General features: G+C 38.3%; 1 protein-coding gene across 2 annotated transcripts in view; it reads right to left on the minus strand.

Annotated features, from left to right (window-relative positions):
* Positions 1-25,001, minus strand: part of Ccdc146 (coiled-coil domain containing 146) — a 115,261-nt gene that overhangs the window by 86,783 nt on the left and 3,477 nt on the right. The window contains exons 2-3 of one of the 2 annotated variants that reach the window (XM_042684550.1): positions 24,664-24,882; positions 14,632-14,807 (exon numbers count right to left, since the gene is read on the minus strand). In XM_042684550.1, the coding sequence (XP_042540484.1) occupies positions 14,632-14,796 (165 nt within the window). In that variant the 5' untranslated portion in view covers positions 14,797-14,807; positions 24,664-24,882. The remainder of the gene's footprint in view (positions 1-14,631; positions 14,808-24,663; positions 24,883-25,001) is intronic. The other variant, XM_042684549.1, reaches the window with a different exon arrangement.

Here is a 25,001-nt window from a genome sequence, read left to right on the forward strand (position 1 = left end):
AGGCCATGTTCCGGGAAGCCTTCTAGGAGTTAGTGACCAACACAGAAAAAAAAAAAATACAACACTCACAGTGTTTACATATTATCAGATGCGACAAATGCATGATGGGAAAATAAATACATATAGGAGTGTTAGAGAAGGGGGATCTAGCTATATACAGTAGGCAGGGGAGACCTCTCTGCGCAGGTGAAATCTGACCTATAGAAAGGGGTGAAGACATCTGGAGAGTAGGTGGCATGTTGATGGGAGAAGAGGAGAGATCAGAGGGCATGGAGGCTAGGGATGAATAAGACCAGAGTGGCAGATCATCAGCTTTATAAGCTAGGAAAAGAATTTGCCTTTTACTCTGAATAGATAAGAGCCTTGAGAGTTTGAGGAAGGAAGCACATGATTTCATCCACTTTAAGAGGATTGTTCTTGCTGCAAATAGAGGTAAGGACTGGCACATGAATCCCAGTTTGACAGTGCTTCCAGTAACCCAGAGAAAGATGATGACAATGTTACCAGTGACACATATCTATTAAAGCGGAGCTGACAACATGTACTGATCAAGTCAGCTTTGGATAGTTTTAACGAAATAGAGGTGTCTCAGAAAACCACAAGATTTTAGCCTGAGCTACTTTCAAAGTTGGAACAGCCATTAACTGAAAGGAGGAAATGAGCAGGGAAACTCTAGTAAGTATATAGGTATAGGGTGGGGGTAGGGTTAAAACTAGAATCAGAAGATTTTAACATGCTATAAATTCAAATAAAGTGGATATGGGCATTGGGATATCAACCTGAAATTCAGAGAGGACCTATGGAGTTGGAAATACATTTGAAAGTTGCAAGAGTTTGTATGGTAATTAACCCATGGAGCTGGGGGAAACAACCTAGTGCATAGGTATAAACAGAGCAAGGACTTCTTTAGAAAGAGCCTAGGGACTAGCTGACCTTGCAGAGGTTGGGAATGAGGAGGACCCAGTATCCCATCCACTCTGTAACCCTATCAGTTGAGAGGTCTCAGAGACTCTCTTGTGTGGATAGGGTAGACATTTATTCTCACTGGAGTGCTCTCTCTCTCTCTCTGAGATTCCCTACACATATATGCACACACACATATATTCTAGAATATTCTAATCTGAGATTCCCTTTTTCCTGGCTTCTGCAAGGAAATAGATGCCTTAGATACATTGGCAGCATTTTTCTTTTCTCTTTTTTTGTGTGGTACTAGGGATTGAACCAGTATCTCACATTTGCAAGGCAGGTGCTCTACTACTTGAGCCATGACTCTAACTCAGATTTGCTTGGGTTATTTTTGAGGTAAGATCTTGCTTTATCCCGAGGTGGCCTGGGTTGTGATTCTCACACTTCCCTACATTGCTAGAGATGGCAGGTACCTGTACCCAATCACTGAGTGAAATGGAATATTGAAAACTTTTATGCCTGAGCTGGCCTTGAATTGTGATTGATCTCCCAATCTATGCCTCCCAAGTAGCTAGGATTACAGGCTTGAGCTACCACATCCAGATGTTAACATTCTTTTGTTGAGTTACTGGATGTCTTTAAAAAAAACATTGTGATATTCCACACTAGTGCAGAATATTAATTTTGAGTTAGGAATTCATATGACAATAAAAGAGGAGATGATGACCCATGAAGACTCAACTATTAACTCTTTTGGAGATGCCACCTGACAGGTTGAGGTATTACCATGCAACAGAGAGAAAGAAGGGAGCGGGAAAGAGAGATTGTGTGCATACATATATATGCATTTAGGAAAAGAAATATGAACCAGCCCACAGAGCAAAAGGTAGCCTCAATTTTTAAGAGCATACTGTCAATTTAAAGAATTGCTTGGAGTCATTTAAAATCATCAAAGTGATTGTCTGCTAGGATTATAAATATTTAGTTAAGCAGAGATTGGTGTCATTCTCTCTTTTACCAGTGATGAACAGAAATTTTTAATAGGTTTAAGGAAATATCATTTATAATTTCTTCTCATATCCTAAATTTTTAGGAGTAAAGAGCAAGAAGCTAGAAAGTTTATGCCATTTTAGTGACTCAGAAAAGCTACCGATTAGCCAGGTGCAGATGGCTCATGCCTGTAATCCTAACTCTCAGGAAGCTCAGATCTGAGGATCAGGAGTCAAAGTCAGCCCAGGCAGAAGTGTCCATGAGACACTTAACTTCCAACTAATGATCAAAAAATAAAGTTGGAAGTAGAGCTTTGGCTCACATGCTAGATTGAGCACAAAAGCTCAGGGCCAGTGCCCAGGGTCTGAGTTCAAGTCCTAGGACCAGCACAAAAAAAAAAAAAAAAGAAAGAAAAAAGAAAAGAAAAGGGTTAAGAAAAACAAAAGAAAAATAAAGTCTACTCATTTGTCTACATTATGAGAGGAAACAAATACACATATTTGAAGAAAGTAATTAAAGTATGAGCTTTAATAAGAGTAGCCTTAAAAGACATTCAAAATATGGCTGGGGACATAGCTCAGAGATTGAAAGTTTGGCTAGCATATTAAAGACCTTGAGCACAGTTAAAGAAAAGAAAAATCTTCTCACAAGTTTAATATAATAGAAATACGATGTTTTAAAGGATACATGGAAAACACATATGAGATTTGATTCTATTTTCTGTGAAATTAATTTTCATCAGTTTGCTTTATGTTTTTTGTTTTTATAGCCATAAGATGCATATTTCATACTTTCCAAATTCTTAAGATTTTTCTTCCCATAATTTTATTAGCGTCAATTGGTTGTATAAAAGGGTTGCATTTTGACACATCTATTTATTCATAACATCATACCTTGATTACACCCACAGTCTCTCTCAAACTCCCTCCCTCTTCACACTCAACAAGCTCTACTGTTCCATTTTCTTACTGCACATATTTGGAACATATTCACTCTTTCATTATCTCCACTTTCTTCCCCTTTCTTACTTATATCCCAACCCCAAACAGGACTGGCTTTACCTTTCTTTTTTATTGTTAGAAACATTAGTGATCTTCAATTTGGTTTCTTTAATGAATATTTTCTCCAAGTCATCCAAGGTAGAGGTAGCCTAATCTTACATTTCAAACCACTTCAGATTGTTCACTTCAGAACGGCCACTCATGCATGTGACTGGCACTTTTCAGAGCTCTGGGAGCATTTCCAGTGTTCTCTGTTTGCTGTTGTTTAATGCTGTCTTATGGAGGATGTGCTGTAAAGCATTCCTGGGGGAAAAAACCCTTTTGTTATCTACAAACTATTCACTTGTACACCACTATCCATTTTTCATCTTTCCTGACATTCTGGATGTATTTCTCATGAAATGAGCTAATTTTCCATGGATGAAACAAACAGCATAAACCTTGGTATCTGCTGAATTTCTGGTAAATCTAGAAAGCGGAAAATAACCCCAATGATCTCAGTTTAAGAAGAAACATTCTCTTTATATCTTATCAAAACAATTATATATATTTTTGACACGAGACATTTTACAAATTAATAATTTCCAGGGAGTTAATGTCCCTATTGGTTAAAAATTTCTTCCTGCAGCTAAGTCAAATTTTATCTCTGACAGAAGAGGCAAACAAGTTTTTCTGCTGTCCAAACACTGTTTTACTCCATGGTTACATGGCAGGATTCACTGAGGAACACAGCCTGCTCTAGTACAAAGCACTTTGGAAGTTCTTTGGAAAGTAAAAACCCTCTTATATAAGTAAGTACCGAAGTTCTTATTTTCATTTGTTAGATTAAAATAACTCCTATAAAATATATCACTTACAAATGAGAAGCATTGGTAATGGTGCAACCTACATAAAGCCAAGTTTTTAATTTGATGAAGTCAACTATTAAAAACCTAGAGAGACCCTGGCAACATGGGTCATTAGGAAAAGTTGGACAGAAAAAATGGATATCTTCACAGTGAATACAGGGTTGGAATGTTACATGTTGAACTGCTAGTGGAGAGGTTTTCAAACTGTGTCCCCAGTGACCCTAAGGTTCTGCAAATTTCAGGACTGCCAAAGAAAGCAAGGTTGGAAAAGAAGTCAGGAAAATGGACTTAATGTGTAACAGTTCTGCTTTTCTAGATCCTGGAACTCTGTCTTCAATTTTACTGAAAAAAATAGGATTGAGTTCCTTTTTCCTTTTTCTGTCAGTTGTGGGATTTGAACTCAGGGCCTGAGCACTGTCCCTGAGCCCTTCTTCCTTAAGGCTAGCACTCTACTACTTTGAGCCACTGTGCCACTTCCAGTTTTCTAGTGGTTAATTGGAGATAAGAATCTCATGGACTTTCCTGCCTGGACTGGCTTTGAACCACGATCCTCAGATCTTGGCTTCCTGAGTAGCCAGGATTATAGGTGTGAGCCATCAGTGCCCAGCTAGCATAGAGATTTTTTTCTTCCCAAAAAAAAAATTGAGGACTGGGAATGTGGCTTAGTGGTAGAGTGCCTACCTAGCATGAATGAAGCCCTGGGTTTGATTCCTCAGTACCACATAAAGAGAAAATGCCAGAAGTGGTGCTGTGGCTCAAGTGGGTGAGTGCTAGCCTTGAGCAAAAACCTCAGGGACAGTGCCCAGGCCCTGAGTTAAATCCCCACGACTGGCCAAAATAAATAAATAAATAAAGATAATTATTGGGGGCGCTTGTGACAAATTAAAATTAAAATGGTTCTAATTTAAAACATTTAAATTGCTGAGAACCTAGGTTACCTTGATGTGGAAATTGTATTTAGAAACTCAGGAGGCATTTTTCCCTTTTAAGCTTGTTTTTTAAAATAGTAATTGTGGCAGGGCACCAGTAGTTCATGCAACTCAGGAGTCTGAGATAGGAGAATATCACAGTTCAAAGCCAGCCTGTGCAGGAAAACCCATGAGACTCTTATCTCCAAATTAACTACTAAAAACCAGCAGGAAGTAGAACTGTGGCTTACGTTGTATAGCACTAGCCTTGGGCACAAAAAGTGCAGTGACAATGCTCATGCCTAGTTCAAGCCACAGGACAAACAAAAGTAAGGAGCTCTGTAGTGTTAATTTTAGTGGAGCGCTTTACCAATTCTTTTGAAGATCTTGGCATGACTATACACAAAACAGTGAACTAAGAATTTACAAGGAACATCAAGAAGAGTATCATCGCTTCTTGCCTTTGAAGTTTGGAAAGTTACTTTAGAATAAAGAAGAAGAAAAAACAGGAGAGAAAATAAGTGACCAGAAGTAAGTACAGCTTGCTTCGGAGAGGTTATTGAAGCAGAAGTGATTAAGATTTGTCAGGAACTGAGATGCTTCACATCTGGTCTTAAAAGATGGCCAGAATTCTGAAACTCAGAAAGAAGGAGCAGAGGACTCCCTACCTGGGTACCAGATGAGCAGGAGATGTGGAACATCAGGAGCTAGTAGGGAAACGATAACCATGTAATGTGACTAGAGTAAGACTATTTGTCAGTGGACAGTAATGTGTGGAAAGAAATGGCAGATGAGATTACGGAGGGATTTCACTGCAAGAACAATTATAATAAAGCAAGGGAAATGTCACATCTAAGTATCTATAATCTCCCCTCTGCCACCTAAAGATTCAGCAGTTCTGTGCATGGACTTTTGTAAGCTGACAAGGGGATGTTGGGTGGAAAAGAAAAATGAGAGAGAACTCAAACTGTTTTACAAAATAATAGAATGGCCAAAGATAGCAAGGAAGAGATGGGTGGAGACAGAAAGAAAAAACCCTCAACCTGCTGGAAAGGCAGGCTCTGGAGCAGAGTGCAGAAAGAGACTTCTGCCATGATGAGAAACTCTAGAATGTTTTGTTGCTGGGTGTGTGGTGGAACTCACGTCCACCTTTCCCAAAGGGCAGACACAACAGCCTATGTTCTAAAGGTGTGCAGAGTCCCTGGCATCCCAAGGCTTTCTGTAGGTGGATCTGTGCTTCCTTCAGGCTGTATTGAGATAGGTCTCAAGGTGGGAAGTGAGAAGGCTCAGTTTTATTTAGATCTAGAGTGGGGGTCAGATAATTAGAGCTGGGATTTTTCCTGTGGTGTCTCAGGTGTAGGGTGGTGGGGCTGGTTGTAGTGTCAGCTGGGAAAGAACAGAAGCTTTCATCTACCATCCTTCACCTCTACATCTACCACATCCAGATCTGTTATATAGTACTTTATGTAAGAAAAAAACTGACAATGACCAAAAAAAGGTGCAGGGATAAAACCGCCATGATATAGAGTGAAGTATCCCTGAAGAATCATGAGCTGGAAATGTATTATTAATGTAAAGCAAGGCTTAGAGAACTTAAATTAATTGTTGAAGATTATGTAGCTAGTATATGCAGCTCTAAACCAAGATCTACTTTTACTCATTCCCACACTTCCCACTGATTTGGTTTTTCTTTCTCTCCAACCTACTGTCCAACATTGAGCCTGTCCATGCTTGGGTGTAGCCTTTAGTCAGCAAAGTTTGAGCTGACTGCCAACTGACTTTTGTGTCCTCTCCTTTCGTATTTCTCATGCCATGTAGCTGCTCCTGTGTGCCTCTGTGGAATGCATGGGCTTGGAATCTGAAAAGGACTTTTGCCTCAGGAGATTATAGACTTGGCATTTAGCTCTAGGCTTGTTGCCGGTGTCTCCTTTCTATTACACTCATTACACTTTATTCCAGAAGGAACAAAGGTTAAAACATGACTCAAATCATCAGGTACTAGGGAAAAACACAGGAAGCAAATTTATAGCTTCAGAGTAACAAAGGTCATTGAAAGCATGGAACAAACTCCTGACCCTACAAAGAAAAGATTGATCAATTGAAACACATTAAAAATAATCTTCAACATAGGAAGAAAAAACCCCACCCATTAGGAAATTGAAAGTAAGCCAACAAATAGATGAGTACTTGAAAGTAATCCAACAAATAGATGAAAGCTGTGTAGATTGTACACAAACGCCAATGTTCTGTATGTAGTTCCTATGAATCTGTAACTACTCAATAGAAAAGTGGAAAAGGAGAATGTAGAGAAATATTTAAAAGGAAGCACAAATAGGTCTTTTATATTAAACACATTTCTAGCCTCTGTAAAGGTGATGCTTTATTATGTGCCCTATGTAAATTCACAAGACATATCATGTTCTGGAAAACCTGATACCATGATGTGTCTGAGTCACCCTGCCTTCAGTTTCTGGCTTTCCTCATTGCATATCTAACCACGCTTCTCCAGGCTCACATTTTCCAAACACAGATGAGCTGATCCTCCGTCCTCCTTGTGCACTTCTTGTCAGGTACTGCACACTGAGTACCTGACCTATGCCCAAGAATCCCACAAAAATAACTCCAACTGGCCATTCTAAGCCTGCTTAACCTACCCCATCTATTTCTGAGTTCAGGAAACCCAGGAAAGGCCACAGGCTCTCCTTTTCCCTCCACCTCCTGATCTTCTCCAATACTTGGCTGTGTGCCATTCCCTCTCCCACTCTGTAATAGACTGTGACCTTCTTTTCAGGAACTGCGAGTAATAAAGTGATTTTTGGAAGCTATCTCTGAATCTGTTTGGCTTCCAATACCTCAAATTTTCTTAGAATATACTATATTTTAAGATAGTCAAACATATAAAAGCTGCTTTCATTCTACTTATTTTAAGATAAATATAAGTAAAGGCTATGATAAAAATTATATTTTTTCTACTCAAGTAACAAGTCAAAATGTTTGATAACACACTGTTAGTGTGAATAAATGGATACTTATTCATGTTAGGAATGTAAATTGCTACAATTCACCCAAAGGAAAACACTTTGGCAACAAGGAAGAAAGAAAGAAAGAAAGAAAAGAAAGAAAAGAAAAAGAAAGAAAGAAAGAAAGAAAGAAAGAAAGAAAGAAAGAAAGGAAGGAAGGAAGGAAGGAAGGAAGGAAGGAAGGAAGGAAAGAGAGGAAAGGAAGAAGAAAGAGAGAAAGAGAGAGAAAGAAAAAGAAGAAGAAGAAGAAGAAGAAGAAGAAGAAGAAGAAGAAGAAGAAGAAGAAGAAGAAGAAGAAGAAGAAGAAGAAGAAGCAGCAACAGCAGCAAAACAGGATGTTGCAGAGGTATTTGTACACTCAAGTTCATAGCAGCATTGTGCAATACAGCCAAATAACATATTATACAAACATAGAATTCTGAAAAAGAATATTTGACAAATGCTACAACGTAGACTAACCCGGATGGCATTATTATCCTAAATGAAATAAGACAGTTGCAAAAAGCATATTGTTGGAGTCTGCTTAAAGGAGGGATCTGGAGCAATCACATTCATAGAAACAGAAAGTAGAATGATGGTGGCCAGGAGCTGGGGAAAGGAAATTGGGTACTTATTTAATGAACACAGAGTTTTCATTTTGCATGTGAAAAAGTTCTAGAGTATTGATTTATAACAATATCAATGTAAGTAGTACTAAAACGGTTTAGAATCTTTTCTCTCACTGTATTCTTTGGGTATGCTAGTACCTGGGTTTGAGCAAAGTCTCATGCTCTTGGCACTTTCACTCATGGCTGATATTCTACCATTTGAACAATACTACCAGTCTGGTCTTTTGATGGCTAGAGATAGAAACTTTCAGACTTTTCTAGGTGCCAGTCTTTTGAGTAACTAATATTACAAGCGTGAGCTACCAGCACCCAGATTAATTATTGGGTATGGTTGTAAAAAAAAGTCTTTGAGCTCACTGGGTGCTGGTGGTTCAAGCCTATAATCCTAGCTACTCAGGAGGCTGAGATCTGATGATCAAGGTTCAAAGCCAGCCCAGGCAGGAAAGTCTGTGAATCTCTTATCCCCAATTAACCATGAGAAAACCACAAGTGGCACTGTGGCTCAAGTGGTAGAATGCCAGCCTTGAGTTGAAGAGCTGAGGGACAGTGCCCAGGCCCAGAGTTCAAGACCCATGATTGACAAAAAAAAAAAAAAAGCTTAGCACTATAATAAACATTGGCACACGGTGATCTCTATTGTATTCTGACTTGCATATCATTAGATACATGTACAGGAGGAATATATGTACAGGATCCTGGGGACATTCTACATTGAATTTTTGAGCAACCTCCATACTATTTCCATAGTGGCTGAAGTAATTTACATTCCCACCTACAACACATAAAGGTTCCTTTTAAGTTTTGTATTGATATAATGCTTATTTTAAAAGTCAGTTTACAAAATATTACAATTATGTTTAGAAGTGTGAATGTCAATTGAACAATGTCAAGTGCAATGTGTGCTAATGTATAAGACAGAAGACTGGATTTCCTTCCTGTTTTTACTTAGACAAGCCACGGCAGTTTCAATCTTTCAGCACTTGTAGATTGGAAATAACAATATCTCAAAAATTCTTTTTCCATGCAGATCATTGGAAAAAAATAAATTACATACTTAAACTTCATCTTTGCAATGAATTGCTTGATTAATTTCGGTATAAGTAAAAAGAATTACTTGAAAAATATTTTAAATTTCATAAATGTCAAGAAACATATCAGTAACTCTATAAAATGTCTGACATTGAAAATGAAGAAAGCATTAGTAGAAAATCAAAAAAATCACCAATATTTTCAGTAATGAATGTAAAATAACATATTTGTTAATTTAATAACAGTCTTAAGAGAATCAAGTGTAAAAAATACTATCATTTGAATATCTGACCATCCAACAAAAGAAATAATGACAAAAGAATGGAACAAGGTCAACAAAGGCAGTATTTTGTTATAAATACATATATAAATACATAGCGGCAGACTGTACTATTCATACATATGAATGGCAATTTTCAGTCTTTTCAGAAAGTAATCTGAAACATAGTAAGACCAAATTGTGTTAACAATTGAAGCCAGGGAGGGACTTTATCATCATACTTCAATCAATACACTAAGCATTCCCCTTAGACTGAATTCTATCACTAATTCTAATATTATAAGTTAGCTACTGTCCCAAATCAAAATTCCAAATATCAATTTAGATTCTTTTCCTCTTCCCCCATCTACTCATACACCTAAGTTCAGAATTTTATATTTACTGCCTCTCTTGACTGTATTTATTCCTTTTCTTGTTGCCACTTCCTTAGTTCAATTTCTTCACATTTTATCACAGTAGTGAGGTGAAAATGGAGATGAGTCAAAGTCAGGAATATTTACAAGACAGAATATAGGAGGAGAGTTATGTTTAAGGGAACAGTGAAGTTTGTACTGAGCATGTTTACTTTGAGCTAGTTTGGAGACTGAAGATATTCTAAGGAAGTGCATGAATGGGTGTGGACAAAGTTCAAAGATAAAAAAACACAAATATATTGGAACCCCTGGACATGGCTGAGATACCCTTTTCCAAATGCCTTTCCAAATTATATCATCCCACAGTGACAGAACTTTCCTTTCAATTTTAATAAAAGTATTTGCACATTCTAGGTCTACACTGTATGTTGCCCTTTGTTCAAGCTTCTTGTTCCAGAAATTTCCTAAAACTTCTAACATATAAGAATCTTTTATATACTTTAGGTCTATGAGTCATATCCAGCAAACAGAAAGTGCTCAAAAGAAAGGGTTTGAGCAGGGCTCAGGGGTTCACACCCATAATCTTAGCTCCTCAGGAGGCTAAGATCTGAGGATTGTGGTTCTTAGCTCTTCAGGAGGCTGAGGGGAAGGAAAGTCTGTGAGGTTCTTCAATAAAAATAAATTAATTAATTTAAAAAAGCTATAGTCCAAGCTACTCAGGAGGCTGAGATCTGAGGATTCCAGTTCAAAGCCAGCCAGGGCAGGAAAGTTTGTGAGACTCTTATCTCCAATAAACCACTCAGAAAGCCTGAAGTGTCATTGTGGTTCAAGTGGTAAAGTGCTAGCCTTGAGCTGAAGAGCTGAGGGGCAGTGCCTAGGCCCAGAGTTCAAGCCCCACCACCACCACCCAAAAAAAAAAATCTAGAACTGTAACTCAAGTGGTAGAGTGCCAGCCTTGAACAAAAGAAGTTCAGGGACAAGCTGAGGGATAGCACCCAGGAACCACACAAAGAGAGGAGAGAAGTTGGGGAGGGGGAATAAATTTAATTCCAGTAGCTTTTACAATAACAACAATAGACATCTCCTAGCATAGTGCTGGCATATAAAGGGTATGGTAAAATATCTATTAAAAGGATTAAGATTTATCCACTTTGATCTTTACAAAATTCTTAACATCTCAATTCTGATCAAATCTGACATGCAACTAAAACTTCAAATATGATTATAAATAGGATTACTTATTACACATTTTGTAAGAAGCACAATATTTCACAGTTTTATATATAACCTGGTTTAATGAAGAGCATCTTATCAACAGATCTAATATATCTTCATCTTAGAAGAAATTAGTACCTATTCAGCCACATGCTTTTACTAAATATTACCTTTCACCTGGCTCACATGTACTTCCCTGGTGATTTTTTTCCAATGTCCATGCTTCTCTCATGTCTCACAAATGTGCTAGTGCTTCCTTGTCTCTATCTCTTGATTTTTGGGTCAAAGACTTAACTAATGGCACAATAATTATTCACAGAAAATGAAGAGAAGGGAGGAGCTAGTTGGCTCTTGGTGAAAAGCAAAGAGCCAAAAAGCTAGGAAAAAATAAATGCTTTGATTGTGGCCATGGCATTAGTAAAATAATGATTTTAAGACCTCCAATCCTTGTGAAGTTCAACATGTGACCCACCGACAGTAGGCAACAGGGGTCACACTGGTGAATCAGTGCTACTTTATAATATCATTTACATAAGAACATACAGAAGTAGAGATCCCAGCTTAGAAAAATTACATGAAATTTGTAAATTATATAAATCCTGTATATGTTTCAGAATCTAACACAAGTTCTATATGAATGTAAGTTGGTACAGTCTCCTGGGAGGAACAATTTAAGGGAATCTATTAAGGCTGAATATAAACCAAGACCATAGTCTTGGTCAAAGGTCCATATCTATGATAAATGAACTTATAAGAACAAAGCATGTACAATAATAGTAGGATACTATGCAGCAATAAGAAAAAAAGAAACTACTGTCTCACACAATAATATTAATGAATCTCACAAATATAATGATAAGTGAAAGAAGCCAGACCAAAAACAATCTATTTCATGAAGTTTAAGAAAAGGCAAACTAACATATAGTAATATGACTAAGCAGATTTGTGAATAATCATAATCTTAACATCATGTATTTCAATATATACCAGTTTCTTTAGGCATATGAAGTAACAGAAACAGAACAAATGTTGATTGTAAAAAATTGTAAAATATGGTTTGGGTTCAAACTGCAGAGAGCTATGAATGCTGTACTGAATACACTGGATGACAACATGCCATCTATCCACACTTTGCAATTCAGGAGAACAGGGCAATTGCACAATTAACATTAATACAGTAAGTGATTTGTTTTTTTTCGATGTGATGTCAACCATCTGGACCTTTGGCAGTGGATTCCTGACTGGCTTCTTCAAGTTGCCCTTTGAACTCTGTTATCTTACTGATAAGAGCTTCTCTTCAGAAAACAGAGGGAGGACAACTTCATATAAAAGTAGTTAAAAACTTTAAGATCCCCATAAGTATCCCTGATCAGGTATGGCTTCATGGCTTTAAACTGACGTAGAAGTTGGAGCTGGGAAGGTGGCTCAGTGGGAGAGTACCTGCCTCATGTGCATGAGGCCCTGAGTTCAATTCCTCAGCACCATATAAGCAGAAAAATTTGGAAGTGCTACTGTGGCCCAAGTGGCAGGGTGCTAGCCTTGAGCTGAAGAGCTGAGGGACAGTGCCCAGATCCAGAATTCAGGCCCACGACTGGCCCAAAATAAATAAATAAACAAACAAACTAATTAATTAAACTGATGTAGAAGTACATATATATTATTGTAGATACAAATATTCACACATCTGTTATTAACTCTGCCCACTGAGACAGCCTTGAGCAACATCATGGCAGTAGCAATGATCACATCCAGCACTGACATCTTAGTTTCCAAATACCATTCATCATAAGATACTACGATCCTACCAGAAAATGGTTGATTCCAGACCACCAGCAGGGAGAAAATGAAAATGAGCCTGGAACACAACATTCTTATACCAGAAATGAAGAAGTATAGAAGAATCAGTGAGGGCAACAAAAAGACAAGTGCATAATAAGTCACGTACACTGGTCAAATCTAGGAGAATGAATTAATAAATAATAGAGAAGAAGGAGGAGGAGGAAGAGGAGGCGGAGGAGGAGGAGGAGGCGGAGGAGGAGGAGGAGAGGAGAAACCTAGAAATCACCACCTTAACCAAGTGATCAAGGTTATCCTAGTAAAGGGATGCCAATATCATTTGCTTTACTTTGAGATCCTTGAGAAGACTACAACAATATTCAAAACTTGCATAATTTTTCTCACTGCAAAACTCAAATTATGCATATAATGAGAAAAATCAGACACACCCAATTTGATCTAACCATTTTATTTTATGAATTAATCCTATGTGCCAATTGTACTAGATGCACCAATCTACAGATTAACTGGCCTATACTTGTCTTTCATAGGAAGAGACAATTTACTATATGCAAGTATGCAATCTGAGAATATTATTGAGACAACCAACCAGATCTGAATAAGGCCTATAGACTAGTTAATGGTATTATAGTAATGTTAATTTCCTGATACAATCATGTTATGAGTATATAAAAGAATGGACTTATTTCTAGGAAAGATGATGATGTGTCTGTTATAAATGGGCAGGAGGAAGGAGTGATCCAGAAGACAAAGAAAAGGATTAAGCTAATATGGTAGGGAGGTAGCATCTGGGGAATTTGGGTGAAGGGCCATGGGATTATTTTCTGTTCTTGCAACTTTCCTGTATGTCTGATTTATATCAAATTAAAAGAAAAAGTAAAAACTATACAAAAAGGAAGCAATTTTGCAGGTTAGATTCCCCAACACCCCTAAAACACTATTATTTTAAAAAATTACTTTTTGATTTCATTCTTCCGCAGTTTGATTCTGTTATTGCTTGAAGAATATTTTAGCTTATTTTTATCGTGACTATCAAATTTCCTAAGACGTTTTATTCAGTACTATGTACATTAAGTTTTAATGATCTGGAATGCAGAAGACTGCTAAACCACTTCCTAAAGGATAGCTCTCAAGCATGAGAAATTAACAATTGCTTAGGTAGTTAGTTTTTTACTTACTTTTTAAAACACACTCTCCCCATATATGGATATTTCACTTGCGGTTTAAAAATCAAGAATATTTATGATATTCTCCCCTTTGCTTCTTCATGGATAGAAAGCAGTAGCTTTCAGTGTTTCACAGCAGAAACTGCAATTGATTATATAAATGCATATTCTTTCATTAGATGAAGATGTTTAATCTTGATTTTATGGAAACAAATGCAGTATATACAAAATCAAGGAAAACCTTTTCAGAATTATACACTAAGTGCTTAGAAGAAAAACTTGCCTTTGTTTTGTGTTAAATATAACAGAGAAGTTTGGTAATTATACTGTCTTCATATGATTTTTTTCGTAGGGCTTGATGGGGGTTTGAACTCAGGCTCTGCGCTTGTTAAGCAGGTGCTCTACCACTTGAGCCACACCTCTAGCTTCTTAGCCTAAACTTTTAACCAGATAATCCAAAATTTTAACCATGTTTTACTACAGTAATAAAATTAAAAGCAAAAAAAATACCTCATTCAGAAAAATGAAAGCTGGAGTTTCAGCTAAATCAACCTTGCGCTCATCACGAAAGTTTGTGGTGGGCATGATACCATAAGGCAGCTCATTTGGGTCCTTTCCATATTCCTCTTCATTCTCTTCCTCTTCATTTTCTGTGTCTGTTGTATCATCTTCCATTTTTCACAATTCTAAAGAGAAATTACTGCACAGTCAGCTATTTAGCAGAATCTTCATTTGTAAGTAAAAATTAATGGAAAATATTAAAAATAGCAAAAAATCAACAGGAGTAAGCTGCTCTGGGAAACTCTAAGTCAGGAAAAATAGCTATAATCTCCTCCTATAACAGACTACCCTGTTGCTGAGCCTGCCTCCCTCACCCCAACATATCCTCCTTCCAAGAGCCTGTCAGCCACTTCCCCTCCCCTTCCCCTCTGACTTCTCTCCTCTCTAGCAAATAATACACACAACAGAATGAGTGCTTTTGTTTATTTTTTTCTGGCCAACAGAACATTGCCGCATTCCCCTCCCCCCATTTCTGCCCCCTGTGCCCTAATCTTGGATTCTGGGCCTGAGTGCTGTCCCTGAGGTTTTTTGCTCAAGGCTAGCCCTCTACCACTTGAGCCACAGCTCCACTTCTGGCTTTTTGCTGGTTTATTAGAGATAAGAGTCTCATGGACTTTCCTGCTCAGGCTGATTTTGTACTATGGTTCTCAGATCTCAGTCTCCTGAATAGCTAGAATTATCATTGTGAGTCACTGGTCCCCAGAATATTTTTCCTATTCTAAAGTTCCAGAGAATATTGCAATTGCAAGTAATTTGTTTAAATTTTCAGCAATAAAATGTGAGTGAAGCCTGACATGGTGACCTATTCCTGCAATACTAGCATTTAGGAAGCTGTGGTAGGAGGCTCATGAACTCTAGGACAGGATGAGGTCCAAAATGAGTCTCTGGATCAAAACCTAGAAAACAACAACAAAGAGAGAAAAGAAAAAACAAAGGGCTAATGTTGAACCAGTAAAGTAACAATAATTCACTCAACTTACTAGGTTGTCCAAAACTGAGCTCCTAGGAGAGTAAAACTGAAGTTCTTCTGGTATTAGTGTGGACAAATGTGATCACCAGCTTTATAAATTTTTCTGCCTCAAATCATATTGGCAGGGCAGCTACATCACTGGTGGACCCTCATAGAAAAATGTGTGGTTCCTTATTTAAAATAATAGGAGAAATGTACTATAAAATGTAACAAAATATAAACTATTTTACCTGCTTAGGAAGTGTAAATAAGGGTACTAGCAACACATGAATAACACAAACTTGTAAATTGCAAGAGAATATGTTGATGTCATATGTTATGCAATAAACCAATAATAAAAATATCTTGATAGATCATAAAAACATTTTGGCTAAATTTCCTGCAAATCCACTTAAATTTATACTTTTTGCAATTTCGTTTTCAACTGAGACAATTCAAAGTAATGTGAGTTGCTTTAAGAAAAATACAAGATTCCAAATAGTATTTGGCAGGCTTTTAAAAAAAATTGAGATGAATATTTTCTGCAGATGCATCAGGCATGTGATTAAGAGTAGTCATAGGACATTGACAATATTTAGATAGATTTCTGACAAGTCACTTAAAATACATAAAAGCTAGAGCTCTTGAGTTTTAGAGAATAATTTTTCTAAAATGTTTAACTTTACAAGGTCAATTTCGTTTATGAGCTTTTCTTTCTTTTTAAAATAATTCTGATGGCACTGGGATTCGTCCTCCAGGCCTTGTGCTGGCGAGGCAGGAGTTCCACCACGTGAGCTGCACCCTTAGTCGTTTTTGCTCTTTATTTTTCAGGTAGGCTCTTGCCTTTTCCCCAGGGCTGCCCTCGGAGGACTGTGATCCTCCTATCTACACTTTCTACACAGTTGTGAGCTTCTGAGCTTAATTTTAAATGTAAATCCATTGAACATTCATTTTGACATTTCCTGTGACATCTGTGTAACCTATGGAGCTACATTTTGACATTTCCTGTGACATCTATGTAACTTAGGGAGGTTATAAGGGAATCTAAATGTTCCTTGATTGTCACTTGTGGCCAATCTGCTTCAAAACACTTGCTTATGTGTTCTGTTGCTGAATTCTATTATAAAGGGAAAATACAATTAAATGTTCTTCCTTGTTAATTCTTGGTTCCCTCAAAGCTTCATATGAAAAATATTCTTTACTCTCAAATCCAGTGATCCTTCCATTTAATTTCTATCCTGAAACACAGTGGATACTTCATTTGTAATGTTGTATCTTTTAGAGCTGGAAGTATTATACAATGAAGCATGCAAGTAACTTTTTTATATACTTTGTTGCAGCCTCTACTTGTATTTACTATGTGATAATTTACTAAAGAGTTTTCAAACTAAAACATTCTACAGGCATGCCAGTAATTTTTGTTCTTAGCAGGTACTATATGATTGGCCTGACTTTGAATCTTGACTCTTCAGATCTCAACCTCCCAAGTAGCTCAGTATAATTATAGGTATGAACACCAGCACCTGGATATTTTTAACTATTAAATAAAGAACAATTTTAAATATATATATATACAAAAGATTAAACGAATAATATACCTATCAACTACTTTCAATAAATATCAATTCATGTACAATTTTATTTTATCTTCAATCCTTCTCATCTCCATTGTCCAGATAGTGTTGAATCAAAACCTAGAAAATCAAACTTAATATATACTAAAGAATTTCATAGTATTATGCAGAGACAGACAGATCTCCTTCCTTTTCATAGCTACATAATATTCCTTTGTGTGTATATATATTATTCAAACAATTTATAAACTGATAGAATGTTTCCAGCTTTTTGCTATCATAAAAATGTTGTGAAATATAGTTTGAAAAAATATATATCCTTAATACTTTATACCCAAGATAGCATTAATTTTGAAAACTCAGGTTAAGTTTGAGACAATTTTCTCAAAGCAATGTACCTTTGAATATGGTCCTTCCCTATCCAAGTGGGGTAAAAAATGAAAGTCTATCTGAAAAGTAATATAAAAGCAAAATGGGATGGAGGCATGACTCAAGTGGAATAGCTCCTGCCTAGCAGGCACAAGAACCTGAGTTCAGACAATAGAAGGAAGGAGGAAGGAAGGAAGGAAAGAAGGAAGGGAAGGGAAGGAAGAAAGAAAGGAAAGAAAGGAAGGAAGGAAAGAAGGGAGGGAGGGAGGGAGGGACAGGGGGAAGTTGGAAAACACAATAGAGGAAACACAAAAGAAAATAGAGGAAAACACGAAAGTCTCATACATGTTAAAACCTGATTAATCTTATTAAATAATTGGAAGGAAAAGATTTATGAGATAGAAAAACTTAATGGGTAAAACGACCAACATTTCAGGATAGTTAAAGCAGGATTCCAAAGCCTGTACTTAAAATTATTATATGACAGGTAGTATGGTTAATTGACAGCTACAAATAAACCAGTGAAATAAAGTGTATTGTTGGGCTACCGTGAAATAAACAAGAGAATGTTTATAAAATACCTTAAATTCTTCGTGTGGGAAGAGCTACAGAGCTGTCAGGCGTGGTAACTCTAGAGACTCCTAGAGCCAAAATACCTAAATCAATTAAGCAAATCATTTCAAATCCTTTTTATAAAGACCAAGAATTTTCAAGGATGCAAATAACTTAAAATCTTCAAAGGGAGCAAAGCAAGGAAGGGTCATAATAGCTATGACCTTTTCTTCATACAAGAAAAATAAGACCACTGAAAAACCCTGCCTCTGAAAGGCAAATAAGGCAGTTTGTGTTTGTTCTGGTGCGACTGGGGCTTGAACTCAGGTACTTGGGCTTGCTAGGCAGCATTTCTATCACGGAGTCACACCTCTAACCCTCTCTGTGTCTTGAGATAGTTTTCTGTTTGTACTCATGCCAGCTTGGATCACAGTCCTCCTCCTTACACTTTCTGTATAGTTGGTATTACAGGTGTATGCCATCCCATCCAGCATATTGTGTGTGTGTGTGTGTGTGTGTGTGTGTGTGTGTGTGTGTGTGTGTGTGTGTGTGTGTGTGTGTGTGTAGGATTCTCACTAACTTTTGCCTTTGGCTAGTTTTGAACCATGATCTCAATCTCTGCCTCCAAAGTAGTTTAAAGTCATATTCCACCATACTCAGCCGGGTAAGCTTTGAAAGCCATGTATAGCTATAGGTTTATCTGAATTAGGGAAGTGAATGGGGGGGAGGGAGGTAAGAAATGGTGAGACAAAGGACAAAGGGTGAACCACTGCAACAGCGATACTCACAAGACACCAAGTTGGAAACAAACTATACAACTTGGGAGGGTTGGGGAGAGAGGAAGGGGGAGAAAAATGAGGAAGGGGGTAACAAGTTTGACAAGAATGTACTCACTACCTTACTTATGGAACTGTAACCTCACCTTAACAATAAAATTAAAATAAAAAAACCTTTTACCTGTAGGTATTGGGGGCCATTTCATTTTTTTTTGGAGAAAAATTATTCATGCTGTGCTGATACTGGTGACAGAGGGAAGAGTTGTTTAGAAAGTATGTGAATTCGGAGGCTAGGAGCCAGTCACAGTGCAATGGGTAGGTGAATACACAGAAGCAAAGCCAGGCATGGATTCTGGACTTCAAGGGGCTCAAACAGAGGTGGCAAACAGATGTTAATCAAGGAATCACAGACATAGGTTTTCAAAAGCTAATCATGAAATAAATAGGTGCCATTAAAGTGTGGACTACAGAAGTAGGGTGGCCATGCACTGCACAACTCCAGGGGGCATCACAGACATCATAAATCATGGTAGGAAGCAAAATGTGAAGGATGTGTCTGGAAGATGAGAAACTGAGCCAAAGTTCTGCTGTGGGAGGGTGAAAAGAACACAATCAGGCCTTCTAGAAAGTAGAGGACAGACACAGAGCATTGGCACATGAGCTTTTGACACACAGAGCTTGTTTTTCTTTTTCTTTTTTCTTTTTTTGTTGGTCATGGGGCTTCAATTCTGGGCCTGGGTGCTGTCCCTCAGCTCTTCAGCTGAAGGCGAGCACTCTACCACTTGAGCCACAGCACCACTTCCTGTTTTCTGAGTGGCTTATTGGAGATAGGAGTCTCACGTAGTTTCCAGCCTGGGCTGGCTTTGAATTGCAATCCTCAGATCTCTGCTTTCTGAGTAGTTAGTTAGGATTACAGGCATGAGCCACCGATGGCCGGCACACAGAGCTTTTTCTGACATACAAATAAAAGACTTCAGTCCTATCCTAAAAGAGCACCTCTGTTTTTCAAACCTCACTAGAAAAGCCCAAATAGAAAGCTTCATAAAAAAACAATTAAGCAATGCACATTGCAGGATGTGCTTTATTTTATAAGGCAGACACCACTTCCTTTTCTTTAAAGCTAAACAGAGATACTTATTGTTTTGTTTCGATTTTGTACTATTAAGAAAAATTTGCTTGAGAGTTGCAGGAATCAAGCACACGTGCACGCACGTGCGCGTGCGTGCGTGCACACACACACAGACACACACACACTTAATAAGTAACACTTGCTCTGGAAAATGAGGCAAGGATACACAAACAATGTGATTTTCTGATGGTCAGGATGGCAGTGTTCCAAGAAAGACATTATAAGAAACCATGCTGTCTTTCAATATTACTGGTCACTAGCTTTTGCTTGTTATAGGAATAACAGTCTATGATATAAAAAAAAAAAAATCAAGCTTCTGGGCACACATACAACCCCACCATTCTTCTTTGCAACTAAGCTCTCCTAACTTCCCTGAACATACTATTGCATCCTCTTTTCCCAGGAGTCCAATACTGTACAAGCTTAATAGCAGACTGTTCATACTACCTTGTAGCTCTTGGAGAGAGGGAGAACTCTGGGATACCTCATTTAATTATTTTTGCTTCAGTTTCATTATATATATATATGTTATATTTACATCAAAACAAGATTATAAGGGGAAAACCTGGGAGAGAATGAGGGAAAGGGTGACATTGTTCAAAAGGAAATGTACTCATTACCTGAATTATGCAACTGTAACCCCTCTGTATACACCTTCACAATAAAAATTTAAAAAAAACAAGATTGGAAACATTGTGCATAAAGTTTTATGACATGCCTGTTAATCCTGTCGGTATATCTGTGATCTTAAGTATGTTTGCTTTGAAGATAACAGAGGTCCTTCCTTTGAAGGACTCTGGTCTGTAAAAGCCCAGAATACTGGACAGCCAATCGGAAATGTGGCACCCTAAGATTCCTTTAATGAACAACAGTAATATCAGATGCTACCAATTTGGAAGCAACAGATAAAACTGTTGGTTCTTCAATGACACAACAAACCAAATCACACTGTTTTCTGTTAATATATACATATATATCCAGCTCAAAAAGAGAATTGTGCAAAAACTTCCATTCTCATGACCACACACATACAAGAAAATGCTTTGACTAAGTAGGCCCAGACAAAATCTTACTCAAAATTGAAGTGTTCAGGGAACAATGTGATTTGGACTATCTCTAATTACACACATACACACACACATACACACAAGAATGCAAAACTTTGACAGGGAGTTTTGAGTGTATATGTAGTAGTCAAAGTAAAATTTTCCATGTTGGTTAAATCTTAAGTCATGTGCATGCACAACCAATGAGAATCCATTCCTTGACGGTGGCCACAGAGAACGCCAGGCTATATTACAGAAGAAGGCCCTCTCCATGATGGAAGGATGCCGAGAGCCCTAGGTTTCTCTCTCCCCCTTACACTATTGTCTTGTCTCCTTTTTTCCCACTCTCACAATTCCCCACACACAGATCCAAGAAGAGTTCCCCACCTTTTCTTCAAAGTTGTTTGTGTATTTCCCCATTCGCCAGTCCCCAAATCAGCTCTATAGTAGCATTTCTGAGTGAGTAGAATATAGGGGGTGGAGGTGGAGAAATATACATGGGGAAGAAATGCCATACAAACAGACATGATTGTGTCTGCAGCATACCCACTTGGTCACCCTGTCATCATGAAGCCACCTCAGCCGGTGGTTACCATGGAACCAGTAAAATAGTATTTCTGTAGCTTTTTATAATTTAAACAAAGATTTCCCTCATAATAGTTCACTTCATCCTAACAACAACCATATACCACAATAATTACCCCTTTTTGTAGAGGTTGAAAGTCAGCAAAGGTAAAAGACTACTGTCTACATGATAGCACAGTAATACTCCATGGTGTTAGCAAAGCCCTTTCCTCTTTGCTTCCAGTAACAGCAAACAGTATCATTTCCACCGTATCAGGCCAGAACTCCTTTAACAAAGAGCAGGCCAAGGCAATGTAAATCAATTAGTGATGAACAGTGAGTAGGGAGGCAGTCCACTACGTGGTAAGACTGAGCAGGAGAAAACAATGGTCTATAGAATTTGTTGCTATAGTTACAAACCAAAGGAAAGCCTGCACATGTACACAGCATGGCAAGAAACACTAGCTGTCTATCTGTAACCATCTGCGGTCATTTGACAAGTCTTGTCAGGCTTTAGAAATTCAGAGTGCCTAAAAGGCCTTATGAATTCCCTTAATTCTTTCCAAATCATTTAGCAATGAGTAGATGTTGAGTCTCAGATCCTGTAGGAGGTTAGGGATACCTGAATAGATCTCAAGCTGACAGTTTTCCAGCAGGTCTGTGAAGCAGACTTTCTGTATGTCTGATTGTAATTTGGAATCTGCACACTGCGGGCTACCCCTCAGGTTTGCTATGAAATTCCAGGTGTTAAATTTTACATCCTCCTTGCTGAACAAAACACAACAACAACAACAACAACAACAACAAAGCCCAGCACTGATGGTTCATGCCTATAATCCTGGCTACTCAGTAGGAGGCTGAGATCTAAGGATAGAGGCTCAAAACCAGTCCAGGAAGGAAAATCTGTGAGACTCTTTTTTTTGGGGGGGGGGGTCCAGTCGTGGGGCCTGAACTCTGGGCCTGGGCGCTGTCCCTCAGCTCTTTAGCTCAAGGCTAGTGCTCTACCATTTGAGCCACAGCACCACTTCCGGCTTTTTTCTTTTTGCTTATGTGGTGCTGAGGAATCGAACCCAGGGCCTCATGAATGCAAGGCAAGCACTCTACCACTGAGCCACCTTCCCAGCCCATCTGTGAGACTCTTATCTCCAATAAATTATTCAAAAAAAGCTGGAGTGGTTCAAGTGATAGAGTGCTAGCCTTCATCAAAAGAAGCTCTAGGACAGTGCTCTGGCCTTGAGTCCAAACTCCAGGATTGGCATCAAAGAATTTAAAAAACCCTAATTCAGCCAGGCACCAGTGGCTCATGCCACTGTAATCCTAGTTACTCAGAAGGCTGAGATCTAAGGCTGGTTTGAAACCATCCCAGGTAGGCAAATCTGTGAGACTCTTATCTCCAATAAACTACTCAGAAAAAGTGGTACTGTGGCTAAAGTGGTAGAGTGTTAGACTTAAGCATAAGAAGCTAAGGGACAGCGCCAGGCCCAGAGTTCAAGCCCCAGAACTGGCAAACAAAAAAGCTCTAATTCATCTTCTTGTTCATCTCTTCATGTATCACCATTCCACTTATACACAAACACATATCAACATGTTTATAAATTCATATGCATATGAAATCACTAATTTCTCAGTCTGTTCAGATTTTCACTGGTTAGGATTGGAGCAGCAACTTCCAAGTTCCTAACATGAAGAAACCAAACCAGAAGTCCTTCCCCCCCCCCATTTTTGTCGGTTGTGGGGCTTGAACTCTGGGCTTGGGCGCTGTCCCTCAGCTCTTCAGCTCAAGGCAAGCGCTCTACTGCTTGAGCCACAGCGCCACTTCCGGAAGTCCTTCCATATCCTTTTATTCCATAACTTCATTGTAGGGAACCTACAGGAGAATGTTAAGTAGAAGTGATGAGAGAGAGAAAGAGAAAGAGTTTTCACAGATCTTAGTGTGTCTCAACTAGCCTTGAACCTCTATCCTCCTAATCTCTACCTCTTAAACAGCTTGGATTATAAGCATAGCCATTATTCTTTTAAACTAATCATTGTTGTTAGGATATGAAGTGTCTCCTCAAATGCTCATTTGTTGAAGGCTTGGTGAGTTTACACTGAACTGGTTACTACAAAGTGGAACTAGGTTGGAGGAAGGAAGACACTGAGGTCTACTTAAAGGGTGTAGCCTGTCCTAAATCTTTCTCGATTCTCTTTTCTTCTCTCTCTCTCCCTCCTTCCCTCTCTCTCTGTCTTTTTTGAAACATAGTTTTGCTGTGCAATCTACACTGAACTTTCAGTCCTCCTGCCTCAGTATCTGCAGGCAGAGATGACAAGTAGAACCCATCACAGCTTGTTACATTACATTACAGCTCCCTTCTTGTTTCCTTCTGCCTCCTGTCTGTGGTGAAGTAGGTCATCTTGTTCCTCCACCTACTCCCTGCTATGATGCTCTATCGCTATGCACAGCCCAGAAGCAGCAGAGCCCAAATGGCTGTGGACAGACGTCTGAAGCCATGAGTCAAAATAAATCTATCTTCCTTTAAGTTATGTTTGTCAGGTACTTATCGGTGGGTAAACGTCTAGCTATCCTTAATCATTCATTTTAGATATAAGCATCACTTGATCATGATCCTTTTCACATACTGATTTGAGATTTTCTATATTCATGTGGAATATTATACTGTACTTTACTGGCAATAAATTTGCTTGGCTTTGTTATCACGAAAACACTGGCCTCATAAAATGAATTTGGAAGCATTGTCTTCTAATTTTGGAGAGGTTATACAGAATTCTGGGGAGTTTATGCAGATTTTTTCCCCTTAATATATATCTGGTAGATATCACCTGCAGAGCCATCTGCTTTACAGATGGAGTTTATTTTTATGATTTCTTTTCTAAATCATTTTCCATGCCCAAGCAAAGTGTGACTCCACTATAGACTGCAGAGATCCTGATATCACATATCTGCTGTATGGACCACAATGCAGGGGAAAAACCTAAATACAAACACCCAGTTGGGCTGGGGGTTATGACCAAGCACACCTACCTCTGAGAGTTTGTGGCTGTCAGTAGCTCAGTAGTACAATGGGAAGTGCAGCACAGTGTCTTCCAACCCACAGACTATCATGAAGACTGGTCTTTACTTCTATATTTATCTAAAGATACTGGAGCACTAGTGGTGATAGTTTTTCATTAGAGATGGTGGGTGATTTCATGGTTGTGGTTTGTCAACTGTGACAGACTGAATAGTCAAGCTTTGTTCATCCTAAATGGAAAAGAAGACTACACCCAGTGTCTTGAGCATTGAAATAGAATATTTGATTATTGAGCAACCCTTGCCCACAGTAGTAACAAAAAAAAAATCACAACCTAGCTACTCCCCAG

This window comes from Dipodomys spectabilis, unplaced genomic scaffold (assembly GCF_019054845.1).
Source record: "Dipodomys spectabilis isolate Male_0828 unplaced genomic scaffold, ASM1905484v1 ptg000089l, whole genome shotgun sequence".
In the NCBI taxonomy this organism is placed as follows: Eukaryota; Metazoa; Chordata; class Mammalia; order Rodentia; family Heteromyidae; genus Dipodomys; species Dipodomys spectabilis.